This window comes from Dunckerocampus dactyliophorus, chromosome 8, assembly GCF_027744805.1.
Source record: "Dunckerocampus dactyliophorus isolate RoL2022-P2 chromosome 8, RoL_Ddac_1.1, whole genome shotgun sequence".
Classification (NCBI taxonomy): domain Eukaryota; kingdom Metazoa; phylum Chordata; class Actinopteri; order Syngnathiformes; family Syngnathidae; genus Dunckerocampus; species Dunckerocampus dactyliophorus.
This window is the reverse complement of record NC_072826.1, coordinates 9,023,483-9,047,318: the sequence shown is the minus strand read 5'-3', so window position 1 is coordinate 9,047,318 and position 23,836 is coordinate 9,023,483. Positions and strand designations below refer to the sequence as shown.

At 40.4% G+C, this 23,836-nt stretch overlaps 1 protein-coding gene across 2 annotated transcripts in view; it reads left to right on the top strand.

The window, feature by feature from the left end:
* Nucleotides 1-23,836, top strand: part of LOC129186620 (plexin-A1-like) — a 195,374-nt gene that overhangs the window by 98,459 nt on the left and 73,079 nt on the right. For both annotated transcript variants that reach the window (XM_054785046.1, XM_054785045.1), the window contains exons 5-8: nt 13,906-14,006; nt 16,510-16,633; nt 18,035-18,188; nt 19,055-19,154. In XM_054785046.1, the coding sequence (XP_054641021.1) occupies nt 13,906-14,006; nt 16,510-16,633; nt 18,035-18,188; nt 19,055-19,154 (479 nt within the window). The remainder of the gene's footprint in view (nt 1-13,905; nt 14,007-16,509; nt 16,634-18,034; nt 18,189-19,054; nt 19,155-23,836) is intronic.

Below are 23,836 nucleotides of genomic sequence, written 5' to 3'. Positions count from 1 at the left end.
TCACTATTGCTGCAATGCCACCTTTGCTCCTCTCTCAAACACACACACGCACACACACACACACACACACACACACACACACACACACACACACACACACGTGCACACTTTGTGAATAGAAGGCAGAGAAGAGAAGGAGAGTGATTGGAGGAATTAAGGTACAGTACAGCAGTTGAGGGATGGCGAGCCAAAGCTTGGCTGAATTTGTCTACAACTCTGACACACGCATGCATCCCAACTGAAACCTCCACCTTACTTGCATGCAGCCATGCTCCTCTTGATGCATCTCCTCATGACATAGACACACACACGCACACACAGTAGCTCTGTGCTCCTTTTTTCCTGCGCATGTGTGTATGTGCGCGTGCGCATGTGTAGCTGGTTGCCTGCAGGGGCTCCTCAGACAAGCCAAGCACATTAAGGTGTCACTGGACATATCCACCCATGCGTAGCCCACGACAAGTCCTCCCTGCTCTCCATCCCTCGCTCACTCACAAAAGCACGCACATACACATGCACACACACACACACACACACACACACGCACACACACCATACACCCATAAACAAGGTCCATGCGGTGAGTCAGAGTTAGGGGCGAGGCTCTGTGATTTATGACTCGCTCGCGTCCAGCTATATTCATCACTGTCATTATTATCAATAGAAGATATGACAGCAGGAGAGGACAGCCGGCTGTGTGTGTGTGCATGCGTGTGTGTGTGCATGCGTGTGTGTGTGTGTGTGTGTGTGTGTGTGTGTGTGTGTGCGTGCGTGTGTGAGCTTGATGGGACAGGATGCTAATACAAGAAAGTCAAATGAGTTATTAGTTTAGTGAAGTAGCTGACGTTTATTGGTTTTGATTTTGTGCACTGTTTGTTCGTGTCACTTTTCACTCCATTTACCGGTACTTGATGAGATAACTTACAAGTTTTAATTGTTTAATTTTCTATTTGTCTATCAGATGTGGTTTTAAATATGTGGGTTTTGTAGATATACTGTAAGTGACAGATATAGTGCCAAGGCTCTTTTTTCTGGCTGTCTTTGTGTATATATTGTGTGTATACTTACTGTACATACTGTCGAAACCACAGTTACATGTTGACATTAGCCTCTTTTACAGCGATCAATCAAAATAGCCACATCAGAGCTGTGACAATTAGATTAGCATTAAGTTGCCATTGGTTCTTTACGCAGAACCCAGAAAAGTCTGCATGTATTTTTACATGGCCAGCCAGCCATGCTCGAGTAAAATAGTCACAATTGTTTGTGCTTTGTTTGTGCTGTTAAAATAGTTGTTCGTAGTGTTTTTGTTTTTGAGTTATTACAGTTTATTTTGTAGGTCAAAGTCCACCCAGCCCCCCATTTTCTCCAAATTAAACAAAATTATTCAATCGTTTGTGCTCGTTTTGTGCTGCTTTGTGCCCATAAAATGACTTGTGCTCGTTGTGTGCAGTTTTGGGCCGTTAACATTGTGCTGTCATGCTTTTTAATTTATTAAAGGATTTCGCTGTCTGGTGATGACGTCGTCAAAATGAAAGAAGAAGAAAAAAAAAAGCATGCGTAATAGCGGACTCGGACGGTGAAGTTACATGGAAAGATCTGCTAGCATAGTTAAATTCAAAAGTGTGGACTCACTTTGGCCTTTCTAGCGTGGAGACAACGCTGACTTTCTAGCATGGAAGATGTGTCTGACGAAAATACAACACGGGCGGCCGACAGACATGCCCCTCGTTCTTCACCATGCTCGCGTGTTACTAAGTGTGCCTAGGGAGAGAAATTTTGATTTTTCTATTCAAATGTTAAATGTTGTGTTGTTCAATCAAGAGACGTGTGTTTCGTTTATGCTTTACATTGTCATGCTGTTCAACCTTATCTGGTCATTCTCTGTCTCTTTCCGCTGAATACATCACTGCTACTATACTACATTAAATACCGTAAAGCACCGTGTATAAATCGCACTTTTTTTTCCACTGGTAAGAAGCAAAAAATCGGGGTTGCGGTTTATACACAATGACAGGTCTGTGACCAGATGCAGAAATTGACGAGAAGCCCATTTTAGAATAGCCGTCTGTGGGTCAGACAGTTGCTTTGACTTTACCGCCCTCTGCTGTACAGTTGCTGAAAATGCTTGTGTATGCAACTAACTTATCTGACGGCTGTCTGTATTTTCACACAGTGAAACGATCTCTATATTCACTGAAGCTAACCTAAGCTTCCATTAAAACATTGACCGACTCAGACGACGAGCTACGTGCAGTATTCGAAGATTCATCTGATGAGGAAGACTTCTTTGGCTTCTAGAGAAAAAGAGAAGCAGTGAAAGATAAGATATCAAAACATCTCTGAAAATTGCAAATTTCTTTATTTAGATTTTTATTATTATTATTATTAATCTGTGCTTAGCCATATGATTATTATTATTATTATTATTATTATTATATTAATGATCTAGATGCTGAAGTTCAGATTTCTCCTTTCTTCTTCTTTTTGAAATTGCTTAGTACCTTTACGCATGTTGATTTGAGATGAAAGAGTTGGCAAGCATTTATGAACTAAAAAATTGTTTTCCCCCGCCATGAGCCTGAAAATGGGGGTGCGGTTAATACACGGGTGCGGTTTATACACGGTGCTTTACGGTATTTATTTTTGTTATGCTTCTACTTTATAGATTTGATCTGCTTGAGAGACATAAGATGTTGTGTTGTCTTAATGAGATCAAAATGGGTTTATAGTTTGTCAGACTCCTAAACTGAAATCCTGTTGACACTTGTTTCATTCTTTTTGCATCATTGTTGCGTGGTTAAAGCATGCTGCAAAAATTCCATAGATTTTTTATACCACTTGTCCCCTTGTTAGGGTCACGGCTAAGATGGAGCCTATCCCATCTGACTGCAGCAAAATACAGATTATGAAATTATTTATTTTTTGTTTCACCCTATCACTGTATTAATATATTATCCTTATCGTGAGCTATGTATCACATATCTTATCGTACTGTGAGGTACCGTGAGATTCCTTGCCCTACTCCCAATACTCCCCCGAAGTAAATTGAGTTTGAGACCCCTGCTTCACGCCAAAGCTTGGTTTGAGGAATAATATAGTCTTCTACGTTGTTTTCAACATAATGCTGGGAGAAATGACCGTTGAGAGTGAAAATGTTACATGTTATGTCCCTGCATTGCCTTTTACACAGGTGTGTCGGGCCTCTATGCTGACAGGACAACTTGGTCCTCTCATTTGATGTAAGTGTCGTTTTTACAGAACCTCAAACAGGGGAGAAGGCGAACCATTTCCGTCTTGGAAAGATTGTGTAACGAAGCTATTGTATTGTTGATGGAGGAACTGTATTGGAATGGTTTCAAGCATCCTGTAAACAGATGAAGATGTCCCGGTGAGACTTTGCTTTAAACACACACTGAGTGTATGTTTAATGTTTGTGTTTATAAACGAAGAAAGAGAGAAATAGCGTGAGAATCAGTGTATGTATTTATATTGTAAACATTTAACATACATTTCAGTTACTTTTGGCACTAATTCATGTGTTTGACCACATCTGTATGTCTTTAGAGTCTCAGTCTAAAATGACAAACAATGGTTTGTATTGTGTGACTGATTTGCCACATGAAGGCCTAATTATGCAATGTCTCCCACATATGGTTTCATCACACATCAGTCCGTGGTAGGAGTGTGTGTGTGTGTTCTGCCCGTCGATCTGTTTACATCCACATATTACTGGTCCGCTGCCAATCTCGTTAGTACACGCATTAGCACAGGCTGACATCAACACACATAATAAGGCAGCCGGTTGTATCAATCAAGACTTGACACTTAGTGAACTCGATACAGCTAATCAGTCAGTTTTAAGTAGCTCCAAGATGAATTTACTCAATTTATCAAAATGAGGAACCATCGTCGTAGTTAACAAGTGAAACAGCAATTAGATGTGCTCAAATGCTTTAAAAAATTCAGGACAGGGTGAATCATTTTCCTAAAAAATGCAAATGCAGTATAAGTATTCATTTAGGGTACAACTTAAATTTCTTATTTCCACTCATTGGCCTGTCAGTACATGGCTTGAATGAATTATCCTATGTACTGTGCCACACATGCAATTACACAAATCCAGGAGGTCCTCAGTTTATAGAACGAGTTCCGTTCATAAGTTGATTTTTATTCTAAGTCAGAAGTTATACTTAAATTTATACCTATATTGACATCTATGTCACGCACACTGTGCACAGAAAACATGGATATATAAAACACAGTAATAAAATAAATACAATAATTGATTGAAACTAATAAAAAGGAGAGAAAAAATGTCTTATCTGTAAGCCTGTGGTTGGTTTGCACGCTGAAAACAGCAATGTTTACTCAGTACAACTACAGTATGCGCCGGGCTCACATAACTAGTTCTTAAGCATGTCTTGTACTTACAAACCAAACCGCTGAAGTGTGTCATACTAATGGATCACGTGATTTGTGACACTCATGTGCTTGCTGTAGCTTTTAGATTGTGTGTGCGGCATGCGACTTTTGCGTGCTAGGTGCGCTTCATGTAAGGCTTTCGTATGTTTAACTCACTGGGGACGTACGTGTGTGGTCATCGTACGAGGCTTAAGCAGCCCACTCACTTCGATTGCAATATGGGCGTACTGGCTTCCTACGGCACCTACTGGTATTGTGACCAGGAGAACCGGAGTGTACAGCGGGAAGAGCCGCCCGCCTTGGCTGGAAAGGTGCATTAATGTCGGATATGCTATGTGAGCAGCCGCCGTGCTTCCACGGAGGTCAAGAGAACCAAAGTCTGCAGCTGTAGGAGCCACTGCCGTGGCCGGGCAATGCACACAATATACTTTAAAACTTGCGACCCACGCAAGGGTCACACACTCGTCCTCTGCCTTGCCTTTGCGACCTGGCTGCGTGCAAGGTTTTCCTACGTGCACGCAGAAAATAATTTGCATCGCAATTTCTTCCTACGGGCTTTGCTTGATGTGTGTGGGTTTGAAAATCCGTGCGGGCCACTTGCATGTCTCTTGCGATTTTTCCCATTTTTGCACACAGCCAGCACGTAGGAGCACGTGCATCGGGATGTAACTCCCCCTTTAGTTTGTAACTGACTACAGTGAAACATTATCTGCGTGGCTCTTCCCATCCCTACCCTCGTCCCTCAGCTAACTCATCACCATGTTCACCAACAAGTCTTCAGTAAAGGTAAAAGTGATGTTAAATGTCAATGTCAAAGACAATGCGAAATAATTATAAATGCCGAATTAAATGGATAAATGCATTTAATTTGGCATTTATAATTATTTCGCATTGTCTTCTGCATGCAATTTTAATTATCCTCTGTAAAATGTTTTTTGTTCATATTTTTGGGTGTCTGGAACGGATTAATTGAATTTACATTATTTGTTATGGGAAAGATTGATTTGGTTTTCGTACGTTTCGGTTTTCGTCTGACCTTTTGGAACATATTGGTAACAAAAAGGTTCCACTGTACTTGGTATAGCGAGGCGAAGACAGTCGTGGCAAGCAGGAAGGAAAAAGTATAACCATGTCACTCAATTACAGGTGTCCAACCATTATTGCACTTTACTCTGGACAAGGCAGAGATTAAACACATATTCAGTGCTCAGTGCTAATCTAATATGTGTGCACTCTCACATGGATAATAACATCCATTTTTACCACATGCTTGTGTTTTATGAGATATATACATGTTCTTGGTATATTTATATGTAAAACAAAAATGTTCAGTAAAAGGGATTAGTGAAGTGACAGGCCAAAAGAAGGTTTATCTCTGCTAAACAAACATCATTGCATTTAGTCACATTCAATTAATTATCTCAAAGTTAAGTTACAAGTCTATCAAGTCTGTTTATGTACACTAAGGGGTAAAGGCCAAGAGTGTATCCTATTTTAGCATAAATAATACATCATGACAAAGCTGAGGTGTAAGCATTTGGTGCTGATCCAAATAGATTGTGAAGCCTTGGAGGAGGTCTCTGCCGGTGTCTATGTCTATAGTATGATTAAAACGGGATAAGGAACAAATGAGTATTTTTCTACGGCATCCCACATTTGAGGACATTGATCAAACAGAGTGGGATTGCTTCCATCTATCACAGGCTAATTGTCTCCTGCCACTTCTCTCATATTCCACTTTCCCATTGTGTCCGTGTGGGATTTTCTCTTTTTTTCGACTTCCCAGAAACGTGTGTATTGTTGTGTGTTTGCCCTGCTGAAAAAGTGTGTGTATACTTGTCTTGTGCATGATGCTATCAGTTCTAATGGAACTTTAGCTGTCACTAGATAGCTCTGTCTTTCTATCATCTCTTGTTGTTTTTACTCCACCGCCGTTTCCAAGACTGGCTCGATCGTACAGACAGATAGGGTTAGAAAAGACCGTAAGACAGATAGGGAGGTTAATAGTTTCTCTTACCCTCCATCTCACCCTCCTCTTCAATCGCTATCAATCGGACATACAATTGGGTCTCCTGTGGCTTGATGTTGATTAGGGTAGAAGGATGTGCCACTGACTGATTGTCATGGAATGAAGCCAACCAAAAGTTGGCATGGCCCTAAGCGCAGTACATTGTGACACATCACAACTTTGAGCCTGGTGTCGGCAGTGACGAGAACAGTAATATATTGCTCAGTCATTAAAGCCTGGGATTGTGACTCCAATCATTTTTTTTTAAACATAACATGCCCACTCAAGCCTGCTTTGAGAGTATCACCTTAGGAGTACTTTGGTTTAGGGTGACCGATTTTCTACTTCAGAATAGAAAGGCGTAAAATTACATTGCATTGACTGCATCGGTTGGAATGAGACACACTATCAAACAACAATAGAGAATATAACAGCATCTGGCTGTTGGCCAGTTGATAAGGGCACAAGTATTATTTAAGAGGAGACTGAGGGCAACAAGAAACCAAACCGCTGCGACAAACGAAAGACTGTGGTGTAAAATACTCCATAAACTCACCTTATCTAAGACACAACTTTCTGTCATTTCTAGCCGTTGGTCTTTAAATGTTTCACTGACAAATCTGCAAATCAGCAATGGCTTACCCTCATCTGTCGTCGACTCAGCATGCTCAGAATCCCGGCTGAGCAGGTAGTAGGAATAGTCCCTCATAGTACCTGGTTTACCAATGGAAAAGCATCAACAGCGAGTAGATCTGTTTCACGCCGTGGAAAAGGACTGCTGATGGGGAACAACATTTACACAACGACAACCTGAAAACACAAACCATTGGCAAGGGGTCTCAAAGTGCAAGAATACCTTCCAAGCAAAACAACAATGACTGATGAGCATGGTGGTGTAGGCTTTTTCCCCTCGATAGTGACTTTGATAACACTTCTTCAGAAAAGTCTACATTTAGTACGCTGCTACAATTCCCGGCGTATTTGCATTACTTACAAACCGCAAATGTTAACCCACAGATTTGCAGAAAAATGCTTTTTGGAACACACCGTAAGGGACCAGCAGTTGGTGCCAAGTCATACTGCCAGCTATTGGGATGGCATATATGCAGTTTTCTACAGTTGCTATGTACACAAAAGTAGGAAAGAAAAACTTTTGCCGTTCTTTTGATGAATGCATTGTAAAACATACCCCGAGTAAAGCAGTTTATCCACTTTATCCAACTGGTGGGGGCATGTCTCCGGTGGTAAAGTGCTGGTCTCTCAACCTAAAGAAAAGCGTTATGCAAGTGAAAGTCCTTTTACCATTTATTATCACACCAAAATATACTTTTTGAGATTAAAATCTTTCCAGCTTCTTACGATTCAGCCATGCATCTTTAAAGAATAGCAGCGTTCTCTTCCACCCGCTATTCTGTTGGCGACCTGTGTACATGGCGGTGGGTTGCTTGGCACTGCTAATGGAAATGCCAGCTGTGTGGCTCCTCACTCCTCACAAAGTCCATTTACTAAAGTGACAGAGTCATTTACCAGGCAGCCGGTCTCTCCCATCCTCACTTAATTAGAAGACCTCCAGACTCCTCTACCTTAGCCGGGCACATTTACCTCACTCTGTCACTGTTGTCTCTTTTCCACTTCTTTGTTTTTGGGTGCTTTTTCAATCTCCGTCTTCAGCCCTTGTCTTGGGTTGCTGTTTTGCTCTCTCCACTTTATTATTCCATATCTTGTGTACGACCTGGCAATACTAAGGATTGGAGAGTAAAGTGACCTAGTGAGTGAGATTATTATATCAAGGGTATTTGATATCAAGATTATTTGTATGAAGGGTGGCAATAATAAGTGATGAGAATACATATATTGTGTTTCAGGCCTTGCCTTTCTGTATGTAGATGTCCCAAATGTAAAAAAACAAACAGTTAACTTTTTACAATATGTTTTGCACACTGCCGTCCTTTATTTCATTTATCCTTTTGTTTTGTAATGTTTATTTCCTCAACATTTATCTGTTTTTTTGTTGCGATTCCCTTATAATTCCCCAGTTTGCTGCTTATCAGTCGACGCACTAAGCCAGTCCCTTACAAACCACTGCAATGCAGACATGCTTACCCCAACATTTGATAGCCCAATTCGCTTGCAACCTCAAACTGGTATTCACGCATTGGAAATACTAGACTAGACAGACTAGAGGGGTCCTGCATTTCTATTCGACAAAATACCCTTTTTCTGCCTTTGCTCATAACCTTAACATTTTTTTGCACACTTGTTTTCAGTACATCGTCATTATGTTCATAAGCCAGAAATAAGACTTAATAAGACTAGACTACATGGTCACATTTTGGTCCTGGTTATGGTTATGGTTTAATTTTATTTTGAACATGCATACACGTTACATTGGAATACATCACATCGTACAATTCACAATTCTACATGTCTGGAAAGGAGCAGGAAGTATCAAATCTTATTTAATCCTACTTCCTTTGCGTTTCACATCAAGTGCTAATATTTGTTTGTACACTTCCTGTATTCAACATGTACCATTTACCAATTTTGAACTAAAAACAATTGAAATAACATAAATAATGATAAAGCGGTATCATAATGAGTTATTTATAAATTAAGTAACATTCCTAATAAATAATAATAAATATTAGAAGTGTCACAAGATCTCGCAAGATTAAAATGTGACAATTTCTTGTTCATAAAAAAATGTCTCGTGGGCACGAGGCCTGGGATGATAATCAATCAGTTAATGAATCACAAAATAAATGAATTTTGTTCCACAACTAATTTTGCTTCATTCAGTATTGAAGTGTTTCTTGCCACTTGGTGTTATATATTTTTAATGTGGGATTTCCAACTGTAATGCCTACAAATGTATTTTTGCTCACCCTGTCAATGTCTATGCCGTTTATTTGTATTTGCTCATAAAGGTCCTTTCTGCTATTATCAAATAGCATTATTTTAGTTTTACGTAGGTTCAGGGATGGTCTGTTTTTTTTTTCCAAACCATCTTTTTACTAAAGTCATTTCATGTGTGACTTCTTGTATTAGCTCTTGCACACTTTCTCCAGAACAAAATGCAGTAGTATCGTCTACAAATAGTACGAGCTTTAAATCTTTCATAACTTTACAGATATAAATATATAAATGCACGCCGCACGCTGTCTGCAAAAATTGTGGCAATAAAAAAACTGGTCGGTAGTTAGTAAATTGATGTTTGTCTTCAGTTTTGAAGATTGGCACAGATTTAGCTATTTTCATTTTGTTTGGCAATCTACAGTGGTGTGAAAAACTGTTTGCTCCTTTCCTGATTTCTTAGTTTCTTGCATGTTTGTCCCACTTAAATGTTTCAGATCATCCACCAAATGTAAGTATTAGTGACAACACAACTGAACACAAAATGCAGTTTTTAAATGAAACATTTTTAAGGGCGGAAAAAAAACAAACCTACATGGGCTATCCATCCATCCATCCATCCACAGTATCCATCCACAGTATCTATCCATCCATCCATCCATCCATCCATCTGCTTTTGATGTGAATAATTGGTAACTTGTTTAATACTATTGTTGTATAGTTCCTTGTCTTGTGTAGTAACAGCAATTGTTTGTAAAATTTGACAAAAGATTGTGTCTGGATCTATACCTTTTGTCCAAGTCCATTTGTTTGTGTTCTGGGAAGCAAAAGGTTTCCAATTCCAGGTCTTGTTGTACTGCAAACTCTGTGTTGTATAGTAAGTGTCATTGAATGTACATAAATGGGTACCTAATTCCAGTACTTCATGTTGAGCACTCCCTTGCAACGTGCTGGCCATGTTAATAAATGCAATCCTTCCATCTGCATCGTTCTTGTGAGTTGTGTTCTCCATTTTCCTTGTTGTCATGGTGATGTGATCTTTAGTTTTTATCCAAGTCTTTGATGTCTTTGACAGCAACCAAGTCCTAAATCTAAGTTTGGGAAAAGTTGTGCTAAATCGTTCCCTTGTGTGAGTCAGCAGCCCCTCCTCCATTACTTCTACCTTAAGCTGTTTGCTTTTGAATGTACTGTATAAAAAGTAGCCTCAACAAGGCAGGTCCTTTTATGTGTTTGGATTTAATAACCAATGAAAAGCTGCGTTAAAAGCTTTACACACCCTTAGGGTTTTGGGGTGACCGTCACAAAGCCTGTTAGCTAGACTTTTAGAGGCAGGTGATGGCACACTGTAAAAACAGATTGGAGAGGAAAGGTGGAAAGTTTACAGCTAAAAGGAAATGTCAAGACACTTCAGTATGGCCAGGCTAGGACAGTAGAAGAAGGCCAAGAAAAGGGGATTTGAGTTACAGTGCAGATGCCATTGTAAATAAGAGGAGATGGCAAGAGAGAAGAGCATCCAGCCTTGGTTTATGAGGTTATTTAAAGGAGTAATGTGGTGCGCTGTTTGGAATTGGCTTTCATTAAAAGAGCGATCAAACGAGAGACGGTAAGAGGGAGTGTATGTCACCCAGGCAGCTCATACAGTATATTACCACCAACATGCATGCAGATTATCTGGATTCACATACAAGTATACAAGCACCTTTCTGCAGCTACACAATGCCCATCAGGCTAGTTAACCATGATAGCATTCTATGTGCATCAACCTTTTTTTCCCCCACTCCCACTGAATAAAGCACTTAGTGTCATCACTTTGTTAGGTGCACGGACAATTGTGCACAATAGGCCATATCTATCATCACACAGGGTAATGATAAGGTTATGCAAGCTCACCAAGGGAGCATACTGTAAGCATGATTTGTGTGATCCATTGTCTTCAGTCACCATCATAATGATATATGAAGAAGAGGATTGGTATTGGTTGACGTCTGGGATGATATGTGGAAAACTAGCTCCTTCTCTCCATTTTCTCCCCAGCTGTAGCCATCTTAGCCTCATCTCTCTGCCCATTATCTTCTTATTCTTTCGCACTGCTGTTCTCTTACCCAGCTCTCAGCTCTCCTTTCAAATGGAATCTGGCCTCACACTCGTTCTGACAATGACACATAGCAAGCTTCTGCTACCATATCCCATCTACTAAGCACAGTGTCCTCACAGATTCCCCCTGTGTGTGTCTTCCATTACATCTTCATTCATCCAGCCAGCCTCCCCTCCCTCATCTTCTCTGTTCCATACCTTTGCTAGGTTGTATCATGTCATCTACCTTTCTCTCTTTGGACCTAGTGGCACCTTTGTATTTTTGTTTGCCTTCCCTCTGCGCCATATTGTTCCTTTAAAATCATTGTAGCCAGGCCTGTATAGGACTTTTGAGCACATAAATGAGTTCCATTATGTCACATCTGTCCTACATATCTGTTGTACTTAAGAGCTCACGGGGGACTCTTGGCCTCAAGTTTAATATTTCATTGCTCTGTTCCTTTGTCCTCCTGGTTTCTTTCCTGCAGCAATCTAGCTTTAACTCTTTATGCTACTTTTTTGTTCCACGATATGGTTTCTTATATCCTTCCATACACTCTAATACCACTTCATAACAAGAAGCCAAACCCCCGTTTGTCCCCAAATACCATTCCAACTTGGTTCTCATAATAACATCCATGTGTGACCGCACTATGATAGTTAGCCGGGGGATGTTTGTTAGATGTTTCTTACCATTATATGCTGCTAGATTTAAAGTAGCCTGAAGTGGCAACTTGATACATGTGCATACACACATGGTAAAGAGACTTGGCACCTGTAGGTGAGGAAAAGCTAGTGAATGGCGCTGACATTGTTTGTATGCCATAAATAGGTCTTCAATTGGTGGATGGCGGTCTAGATGCAGACCAAGTCATTTTTATATATGGACATAAACCTATTATTACATTATTTTGACCACTTCTTGTAATTTAAACACTGTCTTTTTGGCAATCATGGTCCTGTTTTAACCTGCACAGTGTTTCCAGTCTTAAGGGCAGCACCTGAACTGCACAGGAAATGCCAAGACTTTTGTATGTATTGTAACTACTCCCATTTGACATGACTTAACCAATCAAATTGTTTACATAGTGATCTGTGCAAGGCAAGCAAGCAGTTAAGCATATTTGTTCGGTCCACAACCTGAAGTTAATTCATGCTAGCACACACATCAAACAGCGATGTATAATCTTCTTTCTGAAAAACATACTCCAGGCTTGTACTGGTGGATGGTGGGTTTGTATTCTTTTAGAGCTTTAGTTTTACACAATGCATAATAAATACGATAAATTAGATCGCTATAATGTACATGCAGCTGCTCAGCTACAGAGCATGCGCGACAGTCCTTTCGTTGGCAGCTCAGGCTCTCGCATCGTTTAAGAGGCAGTCTGTCAAGTGATTCCTAGTCTTGCGATACCCGGTGCATGTGTCTGCAATTGTTCAATCTAAGGATTTATGGCTGATTCTTATCAATCCACGGCTGCTACCAATGCAGCTGTATCTCTCTCTTGTCAAAGTGGATATCCGGTCGCATCAGTTTATCGTTCACAACCCAAGCAAGAAAGCTGTTTTGTTACTAGTATTGTACAAATTGTTTATCAAAAATATATTTTTGAATGTAACTAATTGAGAAATAATTCAGGAACTGTAAATGCTCACACTGAAACCATTTTTCATTGTTGTTTTTTTTTTATTACTATTTCCTATATATGAGATATTTATTTACTTTCAGTTCTACTTGAATTCAACAAATGTTCCTTTATTGTCTTTTCGAAATGACCACAGTGAGACTGAATTAAGTGAATATTGTTGGAATACTATAGAGCCTTTGTTCACAACATATAGGCCCTGACACAACGGCTCGCTCTGACAAAATATTTGGAAGTAAACTGTAATGCATAGACTACACACACTGGCAATCTGTGCATATGCTAGTAATATTTCTGTCAAGTCTCTTGCAAACACCTTTAAATAGCCATACTTTCAGATCTCCTGGGGACATGTTGCGAAACATCTCTTATCACCTCTAAGTGGAGTGAAGGGCCAACTTGAACAACATCTGTAGCCTCTCAGCAAGCCCACACCCCCAGTGTGCCTCTGAATGAGTGACACAACACAAACACACACAGTCTTGGTCACAGAGGACCTTGTTACACCGACTTTGTTCAAACACTTCAGTTCACTCTCTGTATTGCAACATGTGCACACATTTACACAAACTCACACCGAGGTCTGCTTCTCTGCTTCCCAATGTTTTCTTGAGGTCACCTGTCAATCCAACCACTGTTGCTATGACCACCTGTCATGTGTCCCAGCATGCAATGCAGGGCATCACCTGTGTTCGCTTGACTGCAAGCTGTCACACACCCACTGGAGCGTAATCCCTCACCAGTACATGCATTTCTCTCAGGGGAATCCCGCAAACAAAAACACAGTCTGGCTTATTTTCTGGCAATTACTCATCATCATCCACTTTAATGAAAGTATAATTTCTCTAATAATGTCCCTGCTTTCTCTCTCTGTTGCTGTCCCTCTCAATTTCCATCTAGGTTGTGAGAGTTCCAGTGGAGAGCTGTGAACAGTACACTACATGTGGGGAGTGTTTAGGCTCCAGAGACCCTCACTGTGGTTGGTGTGTCCTTCACAATATGTAAGTACCACACACTTGTGCATACACATTGATGCGCAGCCAATGATAATTACTGCATAAACGGCAGTAAGCGGTCAAATTGTTTCATTTGAAGTACACCGACTTACACTTGCACGATTAAGGCCAAAAATATTCATAGAGTGGTCAAATTTTTAGTCAAACTAAGTTTGTATCTGTTGAATAAATATCGTCTAGCTGGGAGTCATACCTGGGAGTTTTCATTCCACGCAACACAACATGAGCTGCCACGGTGAGACGCTGTCTCTCTCTATGGCGCACTCTTCTGCTCTCGGCACCCCCACCATTTCCTGAGCCACAGACGGCACATTAAGTCCCCACTTGATGTCCTTCCCTTCCCTTCCCGCTCAAGCTTGACAAAGTCGTCCAGAAACATGACGCACACGTTGTGGCGGAGTAGCAAGCGAATAGCGCAGACACGAACATGAGGTGCATTCACGAACATCGGGTGATTACATTATTTCCATATGTTTCTAGGTGATTCTAATCACCTATACAGTTGTAACTTTGAATCTACCCATACTGAGAAATCGTATGTGTAATTAGATATGGAACCTTTTGTCAAAATGTGAATATGATGAAAATAGAACGTGGCAGCGTCTTTTACAACTTTCTTGTATAATTTCCAGCTAGAAGATACCCATTCACTAACTAAAAACTCACTTTAAATTTGGCCAGGATTTTCAGTATTTTGGATTTAACCATGTATGGGATTACAGTTGTGCTTCAAATTGCACAACTGCAGTATATCACCTTTTTATCACCTCCTATCATGAATGTACCTGTTACTACATACAGCATGTTACAGCATGTATATAAAACCATAAAACCTTGTTGGAGGTTTTTGGAGGTGTTTTAATAGCGGCCTTTGAAGGTGGCATAGGTGTGTCCCATTATGTGCAGTATTGGGATACTCTTTTGTGTTCATTTCTCATACAAGGATTGTGTATGATGGGAAAAAAAAACATTAAAAAAAGTGCAATTTTCTTTTTTAAATAAGGAAAACAATGATGGAACATGATTAAGCATATACACATTTGAAATGGTAACAATCCACATTTTACAAAAATGTATTGGAAATGTTCAGTACATTTTAAGATTGTATTGCGAGCTTATTTGATTGTTAATTATGCTTTATTTCAGTGATGTTTTTTTCATAAAATTTTCCAACAATGATGGCTTGTGGCAAGGCTTACAAAATTACCTACTCACACCTTATATCGGTTATAGTGAGTGTGCACACACAGGAGTGTCAGGAACAATTAAACGTTATTGGAAGGTGACAGGAAGTTAAACCACATTCAGAACACCTCAAGCATTCGGTGTAATACCGTCTCTGGGCGTGTTAATTAAACCTAGAAGACTTATCACCAAGCTGTCTTCCCTTCAGGCACACACAATGACACATGTGCCACCTCTCCATCATTAAAATGACAAAATCATGACGGGCCTGAACCAGTGATAACCCGCCATTTGGCCAAATCTTGACTGTGTGTCATGTGCACAGCTTGCTCATTTCCTAGCTGATTGTGTTGCCAAATCTGGCAAAGACCCTGCAGACAAAAGGGGAAAATATTAATAGGCAAATTATTTATAAGCCTCGTTTCAGGCCTCTGGTGCCTTTAGCCACATCTTATTAAGAGCCACGGTACTTTCAATCAACAGTAGAATTGAGCTGGGGATACACACAAACTTGCGGTGGCAGTCCGCACACACTAGCACACCCGAGCAGTAGCAGCAAAGAAAAAGGAGCTCCATTATAGGAAAATGTAGGCATACCTTTGTGCACGCGCATGCCTGTACTGTGTGTGCCTTTGTGTGTTCGTCGTTGTCAGGGGAGATCCTGCACAGCAAATGAGCACCACTGCTAGACTAACTAAATGAGAGGATAGGGGCTTCTCACAGAGGAACCAGTTAGCATGTTTTCCCGCCTCCCTCTTATTGTCAGTCCTTCACAGAATGCCACATCAGCACTTTCCCTTCACCACTGGGACCAGTTGTTGTTAGTGCCGAGGTGAAGTGATAGCTAATGCATTATGAATAGCTAATAGTAAAAGTGCTGTGCCACGATGCTTTTTTTGTCGTCATCAGCTGGCTTGTAATAAGCGGGGGAATTGCTGACCCCTTTTGATATGTGGCGGGTTTGAATTGTATCATTTTTACAGCTCTGTGAAACTTTAATGGTTGCCTATATATCTCCTGAAACGTTTAAATTGGGTGGGACGGTAACGTGAACAGATGAGGAACTATGGGGATGTACACACAGCTAAGTGTTACTTGCACAAACATTAAGGCCAGTAATGATGTTTAGGCTTACACTAATGGTTGTGGCAAGCTATTAGATCATTTGTCGTCTATTATTGTTCCCATTTTCTGTGTGAAAGTGATTGTTCAGCATCTTTATATAATTTTTTTTAAATGATTGTCATATAACGTCAATAGTACACAAAACTCATCTCCATCTCCCTCTCCTTTGCTTCTTAAGTTGCTCTCGAAAGGACCGTTGTGAACGAGCAGGAGAACCTCAGAGGTTTGCTACAGACCAGAGGCAGTGTGTGGAGCTCACAGTTCAGCCTAAAAATATTTCCGTCACCATGTCTGAAGTACAGGTATGTTTTCTCATATCTGTCCATATTGCAGTGTTTTTGGTTAGGTTACTTTTCCCACACCATCACTGTTGACATTCTCCAAAGGTACTGTATATCAAGCATATCATCACTCCCCGATGACACAATCTACTTTCATTTGCATGTACTTTTAAAAATGTCTAACTGAATAAGCAATGATGCCACGTTTTAACAAATATCTCCATTTGTCACCAGAATTCTAATTCAAAACATGCATACTCGTGCGTTAGTCCACACCTTCCTATTAATTTTATAACGGAGACAACCAAGGCTTATAAGACAGAGACAAGCCAATGAATGTAATGAGTATCAGTCCAAAGTTTGGACACACTTGCTATAGTTCAGAAGCCAAGTCCAAACTTTTGAATGCCAATATATATTTTCAATTCACCCATTCTGAGCTTTGCATAGATGGTAACATTGTTTTAGAATGCATTTTAAATGGGATTGTTTTTTGTTTTTTTTATTTCATTAAACATCTATAGTGTGCAAGCATTTAGGCATTTAAAGGGATGCATATTCCTTTCACCGATGGTTCTGTTTAGCCATGGTTCGCCAAGCAGTTCAGTTCAGTTCAGTTTGCTGTGTGTTGTCAGGGTGACGATTGCTGCGTCAGCTGCATGAATAGTGTGACATCATAAAAATCCACCAATGACAAAAATAACACGGTAAACAAAGGAGGACATTGGTGGACTTCCATTTTGTCTTCTTTGTAATTGACATGTGGCGATTTATTACAAGACAAGCTTTGGTGTTTTTGTTCTGCTCATTCGATTGCATTTGATTTGATTGATTACATTGAATTAAGGATGACTTAAGGATTCTTTGTCAACCTTTTTGTCTAGCTCCACCTTTTAGGTACCAATGTGCAGGCAACACCTACGCACGCGGCACATACAGACCAACCATTCACACTCACATGCACATTTTACAATCTCCGATTAAGATGAAATGCATGTTTTGGACTGTGGGACGAAACCAGAATATAGTATGCATACTGTATGTCCATTTTATTCTTGACTTTTCTTTAAATAAACATGCAAAGCAAGGTAGGGGAGAACATGCAAATTGCACACATATACGTCCAGGCCGAGATTAGACATTAGAACCTGCAACCATGTGCTAACCACATACACCGTTGTGCTGCCCACCGTAGCTTTTACTTCTGTACATGACCACATTCGCATTAACCTTGCTATAATTGTAATAGCTGCACACACAAGTGTTAGCCTTTCTTATTTCTGGCTCCATCACACACCCACATGTAGCCAGACTTCACTCCCCCCCAGCACCCATTAACCCTCATGTCATATCTTATAACAATCCATGTATACCGTGTCCTTCCATTGATCTTGTACTGATTGCCTCTCCTTCTCTCCGTAGCTAGTCCTTCAGGCTCGTAATGTGCCTGATTTGGTAGCGGGGGTCAACTGCTCCTTCGAGGACTATGTAGAAACGGAGGGAATAATCCAAGGCGGATACATTTACTGCCTGTCTCCCTCCGCTCGTGATGTCATCCCCATCACACGGAACAAAGGTAGGGCATGAACAGAAAAGTCATGAAGTTATTTAGGGGTGGTGTGAATCAAAGGAACTTGAACTATTTGACTTCTAGGTCTGTGTCAACTGCCTTGTGCCTTTCTATTCACGCAGTGCTATTAATTTATCAACATGGGCTGATGTCTCCTCCTGAGGGTTTTTTTTTTGCTGTGCAATTTGAGAAGTTTGCAGCTGCGCAACCACCAGAAAAAGACTTTGCTTTGTGTGACTATATCCAGAATAGCCTGTCACCACCGATAATGCGTGCCTTATTCATTTCAACGCCCCTCAAGTTTGCATTTCTACTGAAAATAGCACTGTTATTGAATTCCCATTATCAAGCATTATGCACTGTTGTCAGTTTCACTTATAGATTTTTTTCTTCCTTTCCAAACCACACTGCTTTTGTCTCTAACTTCTTTTCAAAGGCGGAAATGAGTGTGATTATTACTATATTTAGAAATGTTAAAGCCGCTTCCTCTTGTTTTAGCCAAGCTGGTACACCTGTTTCATGTCAGGTGTTTTTACTTTGCAAAGGACATGATAAAAACAAGTTTTGCCATCCGTAGTCAAAGCAACAAAGGCTCGTCAAATACTCGGCTTCGAGTTTTCTCTAAAGTGACACTTCTGTAACACTAACTGCACCCATTGTGAGTTCTCCCCAGCTGTGGCAATCACACACTGATTCCTTTATTCTGTTTTTAATGACACACGTCTGCCTGATGTGACAATTGACAGTGTTCCTCAGTGTTAAGGCCGTACAAGTGGTTGATGAATGAAATTTGTAATTCAACCAATCTGCTCAATACACATTTTAGCAGTGAGTGTAGTCTTGACGCCTGTTCTTGTTCTGCTTTCATTCAGGTGACAAGCGGGTGGTGAAGCTTTATCTGAAATCCAAGGAAACAGGAAGGAAGTTTGCCAGTGTGGACTTTGTCTTCTACAACTGCAGTGTCCACCATTCGTAAGTTGCTCCAATTTGTTAAACCACCATGTGTTTAATAATGATTACCTCATTAGGTTTCATGTGGCTCTTCCCCTCTCTCTTACATGTTACATGTCTCTGGTCACTGTCCCCAAGGAATGACACACACAATAAACACCCATCTCCTTTTTACATCCACGTGGGGTTTCACGTTACTTTTAGAGTGGGAAAATCGAACATGATGTAGATATGCAATGATTGCAATACGAGATGGTAATTCTAGTCGTATTATCATAAGTCGTGACACACACTAATAAATGTTTAATTATTAATTCATTACCGGATGATCTGTGATAACGTCTTTTGGACTTTAACCTCGAGTTCTGTCATGATAAAAAGAGCAGTCAGATGCTCCATCTGGTACTTATTTACACAAGAAAGGCAAAGCCAAATACTGTACTACAATGCAGTGTCGTACAATTTGCAGAATGAGCCTCCTCACCTTTAGGAAGCCTGCATTTTTTTTTTTCCCACGCAGTTACATCTCTACCTCAGTGTTCAGGCCCGTGTCTGATGCTCGGGTAAAAGAATCCACCGGCTCTTCCACTCTGACCCCGATCACCCCGCCTTTATCCCCTACCCTCTCCCTCTGTCCATCCATGGCTGATCCATGGAGGCTAAAACGTCTGGTGGGGTATTAGCCTCAGGGCAGCAGATGGCACGTAGCCCTCCAGGGTAGCACAGGGCTCCATTCTAGCTTCGCTTTGGATGTTAGATGAACCTCCTTTGAGGATTGTCCACAAACACTCTGGTACATTCACATGAGCATGTACAAGCACACCTCTCTGTGCTCTGCCACTTATTGCTCATTTAAGTCTGACTGTCTTGGACACCTAATCTGTTGCTGTGACCTTTAACCTGGCTCCTCCGCTCGCCTCCCGCATTACCAAATCCCCTGCCGCAACAGCAATGATTAGCCCAGCTGGTTAAGGGTGTGGTGGTTTACAATGTCTAATCGTGCTTAATTCATCTCCCAGAAGGACCCGGTGATATTTGCTTTAACTCTGTGTGCCTTTTAATACCCAGGGTATCTATCTTGTGAGTACAAAATGCTTTATGTTCTCAGAAAAACACTCAATTAAAAGAGAAGGTGGCACAAAGAGCCATAATGGATTCATTGCAACATGAAATCACATTAAACTTTATGGCATTCCTCCTTGTATGGAAGTGATCTCAAACAAGAAGCGACACAGACAAGAGAGTCCCCCATTTGATGGTATTACCCCAATGAGCTGATTAAATCTGCTCCCAGGGCCGATCTAATACGGCCTGTGAGCGATGTAATGGACACGTTTAATTAAGTTACAGATATGGCATGCTGCATCTTCGCCACTGACTTTTATGACGATGCAGAGATAAGAATCCCATTTGAAGCTGGCACTCTGTCGCATACAGCCGCTGTGCTCCCCTCCCCCGGCATAAGGTGATGTTTGTATAATGACTTCAGGCCCATGCACAAATATGCAAGTCTTGTGTGTCCAGAATGAGCGGCCATTCCGGATATCGCCAGGTTCTCCCCAAAATAATCCAAAAACACTGAAGCATTTGCAACCAGAAGCATTATTTCTTTTATTTCATGAATTGTTTGCATTCTGCATTCATTATTATCCTATTTATCAAGTTATCCTATTATATTCCTTAATAATTTATACTCACATGCTGCCGCACAACCTCCCATCACAAAAACCCACAAACCCCTCCTGCTTATTTACACAACTGATTACGTTGTAACCCTTGCCTTTTCAAAAATGCCATAAATTTGCATAGTGCTATTAATCTAATTAGAATTCCCACTGTTTCAGTTTAAGGGGTTGCTGAGATTGAAATAGAAAATCACCCACGGCCATGATTGCCCCGTAATTAAATATTTCCATAAGCTTTTTTCAAATTTCTGCGTGCTTCGTTTTAGTTGGGAGTTAGATTGGGAGTTAAGGTTAAATGTGAATGGTGCACCTCTTTGTTTCATAAAGATACGACAGCCAGCATTAATCACATTTTTCAGGAAATAATGTTTTAAATCTATCATTTGAAGAGTCAAATCCAGTGTTTTTTCATTTAGAATTAGGGATGAGCATTTGAGTAAATTTTGTGGATCTACAGTTTTTAAAAATATTATTTTATGCAGTCGTCCCTCAGCACGTTCCGCTTCAAATTTAGCGGTGTCACCCTATTACAGGTCTGAACTATAGTCATTAATAAATCATGCTGTTTTGTGTTTGAATACAGCCTATTATTAGTCAAGAAATATGCATATTTAAGCATATGTTATGTATTTTCTTCTTAAATTAAGCATTTTCAAGCATAAAAATGGCTAAATGAACAAAAATACCCAAACATAAGACATTCTAAAGACTCATTCAAAGAGTGGTCACCAGGTGTCAGTAATGTTTGCATGTTTGAATTATTTCAAAACAGGTGCAACAATCCCTAATTAAAACCCGGACTACTATTGTGGCCGTTGCCCACACAAAGCTGAAACAGAACTCTGAACCTCCGGCGTCACTTCCTGTCCTCCCCTCAGTCAGCTCCCGTAGGGAACACATTTACAGTGACACACACAAGCATGAGTCTTATGTATGTCTTAAATGGCTTCTTTACTCTTATTATGTCTACTTTATTGGGTAATACGAGTGTAAAGGTTAGTATAGGTGTGTTATTTAATGTCTAGAGGGCTCTAGTAATGTTAAAACCGTATTTAGAAGATTGTAAACAGGTTTTCTATGCTCTAACTATGAAAATTTTAGATTTCTAAATAGGGAATCCTACTTTGCGGACATTCACTTATCACGGTTGGGTCTGGACCAATTAACAGCGATAAGCGAGGGATTACTATTACTGTTATTACTCTTATATAGCCGAAAACACTCACCTCCTCTTTCAATGCCAGTGTAGTATTGAACAAAAATAATGCTGCCTGTAGGTGTGAGTGGATGTAGGCTTCGGTTACATCATGTTGACCTTCTTTAGACGGCAAGCGAGGCAGGACTGAATCAACACCACCTCTTCTGGATTCCGCCAAGTAGTGCACTCCATTTTGCCTCAGTTCCATCCAGACATGATTAATCAACAAACCATCGCAATCAACAAAGTTAATAATCAGTTTCTCAATTTTTATGGCCATCCTTAAAATTGTACCCCATAGATTATTAGATAATTCCTGAAATGACAGACAGTATTTGTTTGAACACCGTACAAAATGTCCACCATCCATTCATTTACTCTTTCCTAGACAAAGGGATCCTGTCATGGGGGGAGGGGGGGTATCAACCTGTAAAGCCTTAAACCTTAAACTCCACATTTTTTTAAATTAATATTAGCCAATAAACAACTAATTTTGGTGAGAATGGTGATGCTAACTATATCTCATGAGGCTGGTTGGTTTGTATATAACACTCCAAACTGACCAAGGGTGGAAGAATGATTAGGAACTCACAGCTTTTCTTATTGTGTGCCTGAAATAATACAGCCACTCTAGAGGCAGCGTTTCCAAATTAGCATCTGAATAGGAATTAGCATTATGAGCATGGAGCCTGTCTGCCGCTTCCCAAATCCTCTGAGTAATAACAGCCAATGGCCATTGAAGGGGTAAAGAAAATAAGGCGATGCTTGGGGGTCAGAAAGAATGAGTCCACCTGTGATCCATAAATATTTCCTAATGTGTCTTGGTAGGTTTTCGGACGTATTTGCACCCAGGGTGAAAGACAGCTTTTTAAATCCTAAGACAGGGGACCCTGGTCACTTGAAGGGACGAAAGAGCGAGCAGTAGGGGGTTGTCAAACAAGACTGACTGCTGGCCTTGGGTGGCACCCGTAATGACACAGCTCCTATTTCAAAGAGCACAATCATAAAAGTCAGACAAAGTTGGCATTGGCGACCTGCTGACATTTTGCTCGTTATTTCAGTTGCTTCTACATGAACAAGGTTGATTTGACTTGAATAAAAGATGAAAGTGAAATATTATATGTACCTTGTGACAGATGTGGACTAACATGTGTTGTTCTTGCTTGCTGATAGGGCAGATTTTTTTTTTCCTGGTTACCTGCTGTGTTAAGCTGGTGATCTGTAGAATTTCAATGAGCCCTGATCTATTGTTGGGTCCTAACAAAAAAGTGCAGGTAAATAATTGTTACTGATTGAACAAGCTACATATGCAGATAACTTGAGTTGTTTTACACCAGTAACATCACAGCATTTGCATTGCTTTGTATTGATGAGGGGTAAGAATTGATCAACCATGGGGAAAATTAACGATCAATTATCCATCCATCCATCCTTCCGTCCATCTATGAACTCCGAACATCTTACTTCTTCTGCAGCAAAGTAGTTGACACTGAATCAACAGCACTATTTGCAGCCAGAAGACAGAATAAAAAAATCAATGCCATACATTCATTGATTAATTGATTGTTATGCCCATGCAGAGTCTTGATTGACAAACCAATGTCTTGACTACTATTTTTTGTTATTTCTTCTTGTCTAAAGACTTTATGCTAAGCTAACTTAGCAAGGCCTACTCATTTCCCTCCATTAGTTGGTAACATTGATAAATTTCCTATTTGCTCTTGTGTGGTATTAAGAAGCCTGTTATTTCCTGAGCCGTTCATCCCTCATTGTAAATGGACAGCTTCTCTCAGCACAATGCTAAATTGGTCAATTAAAGC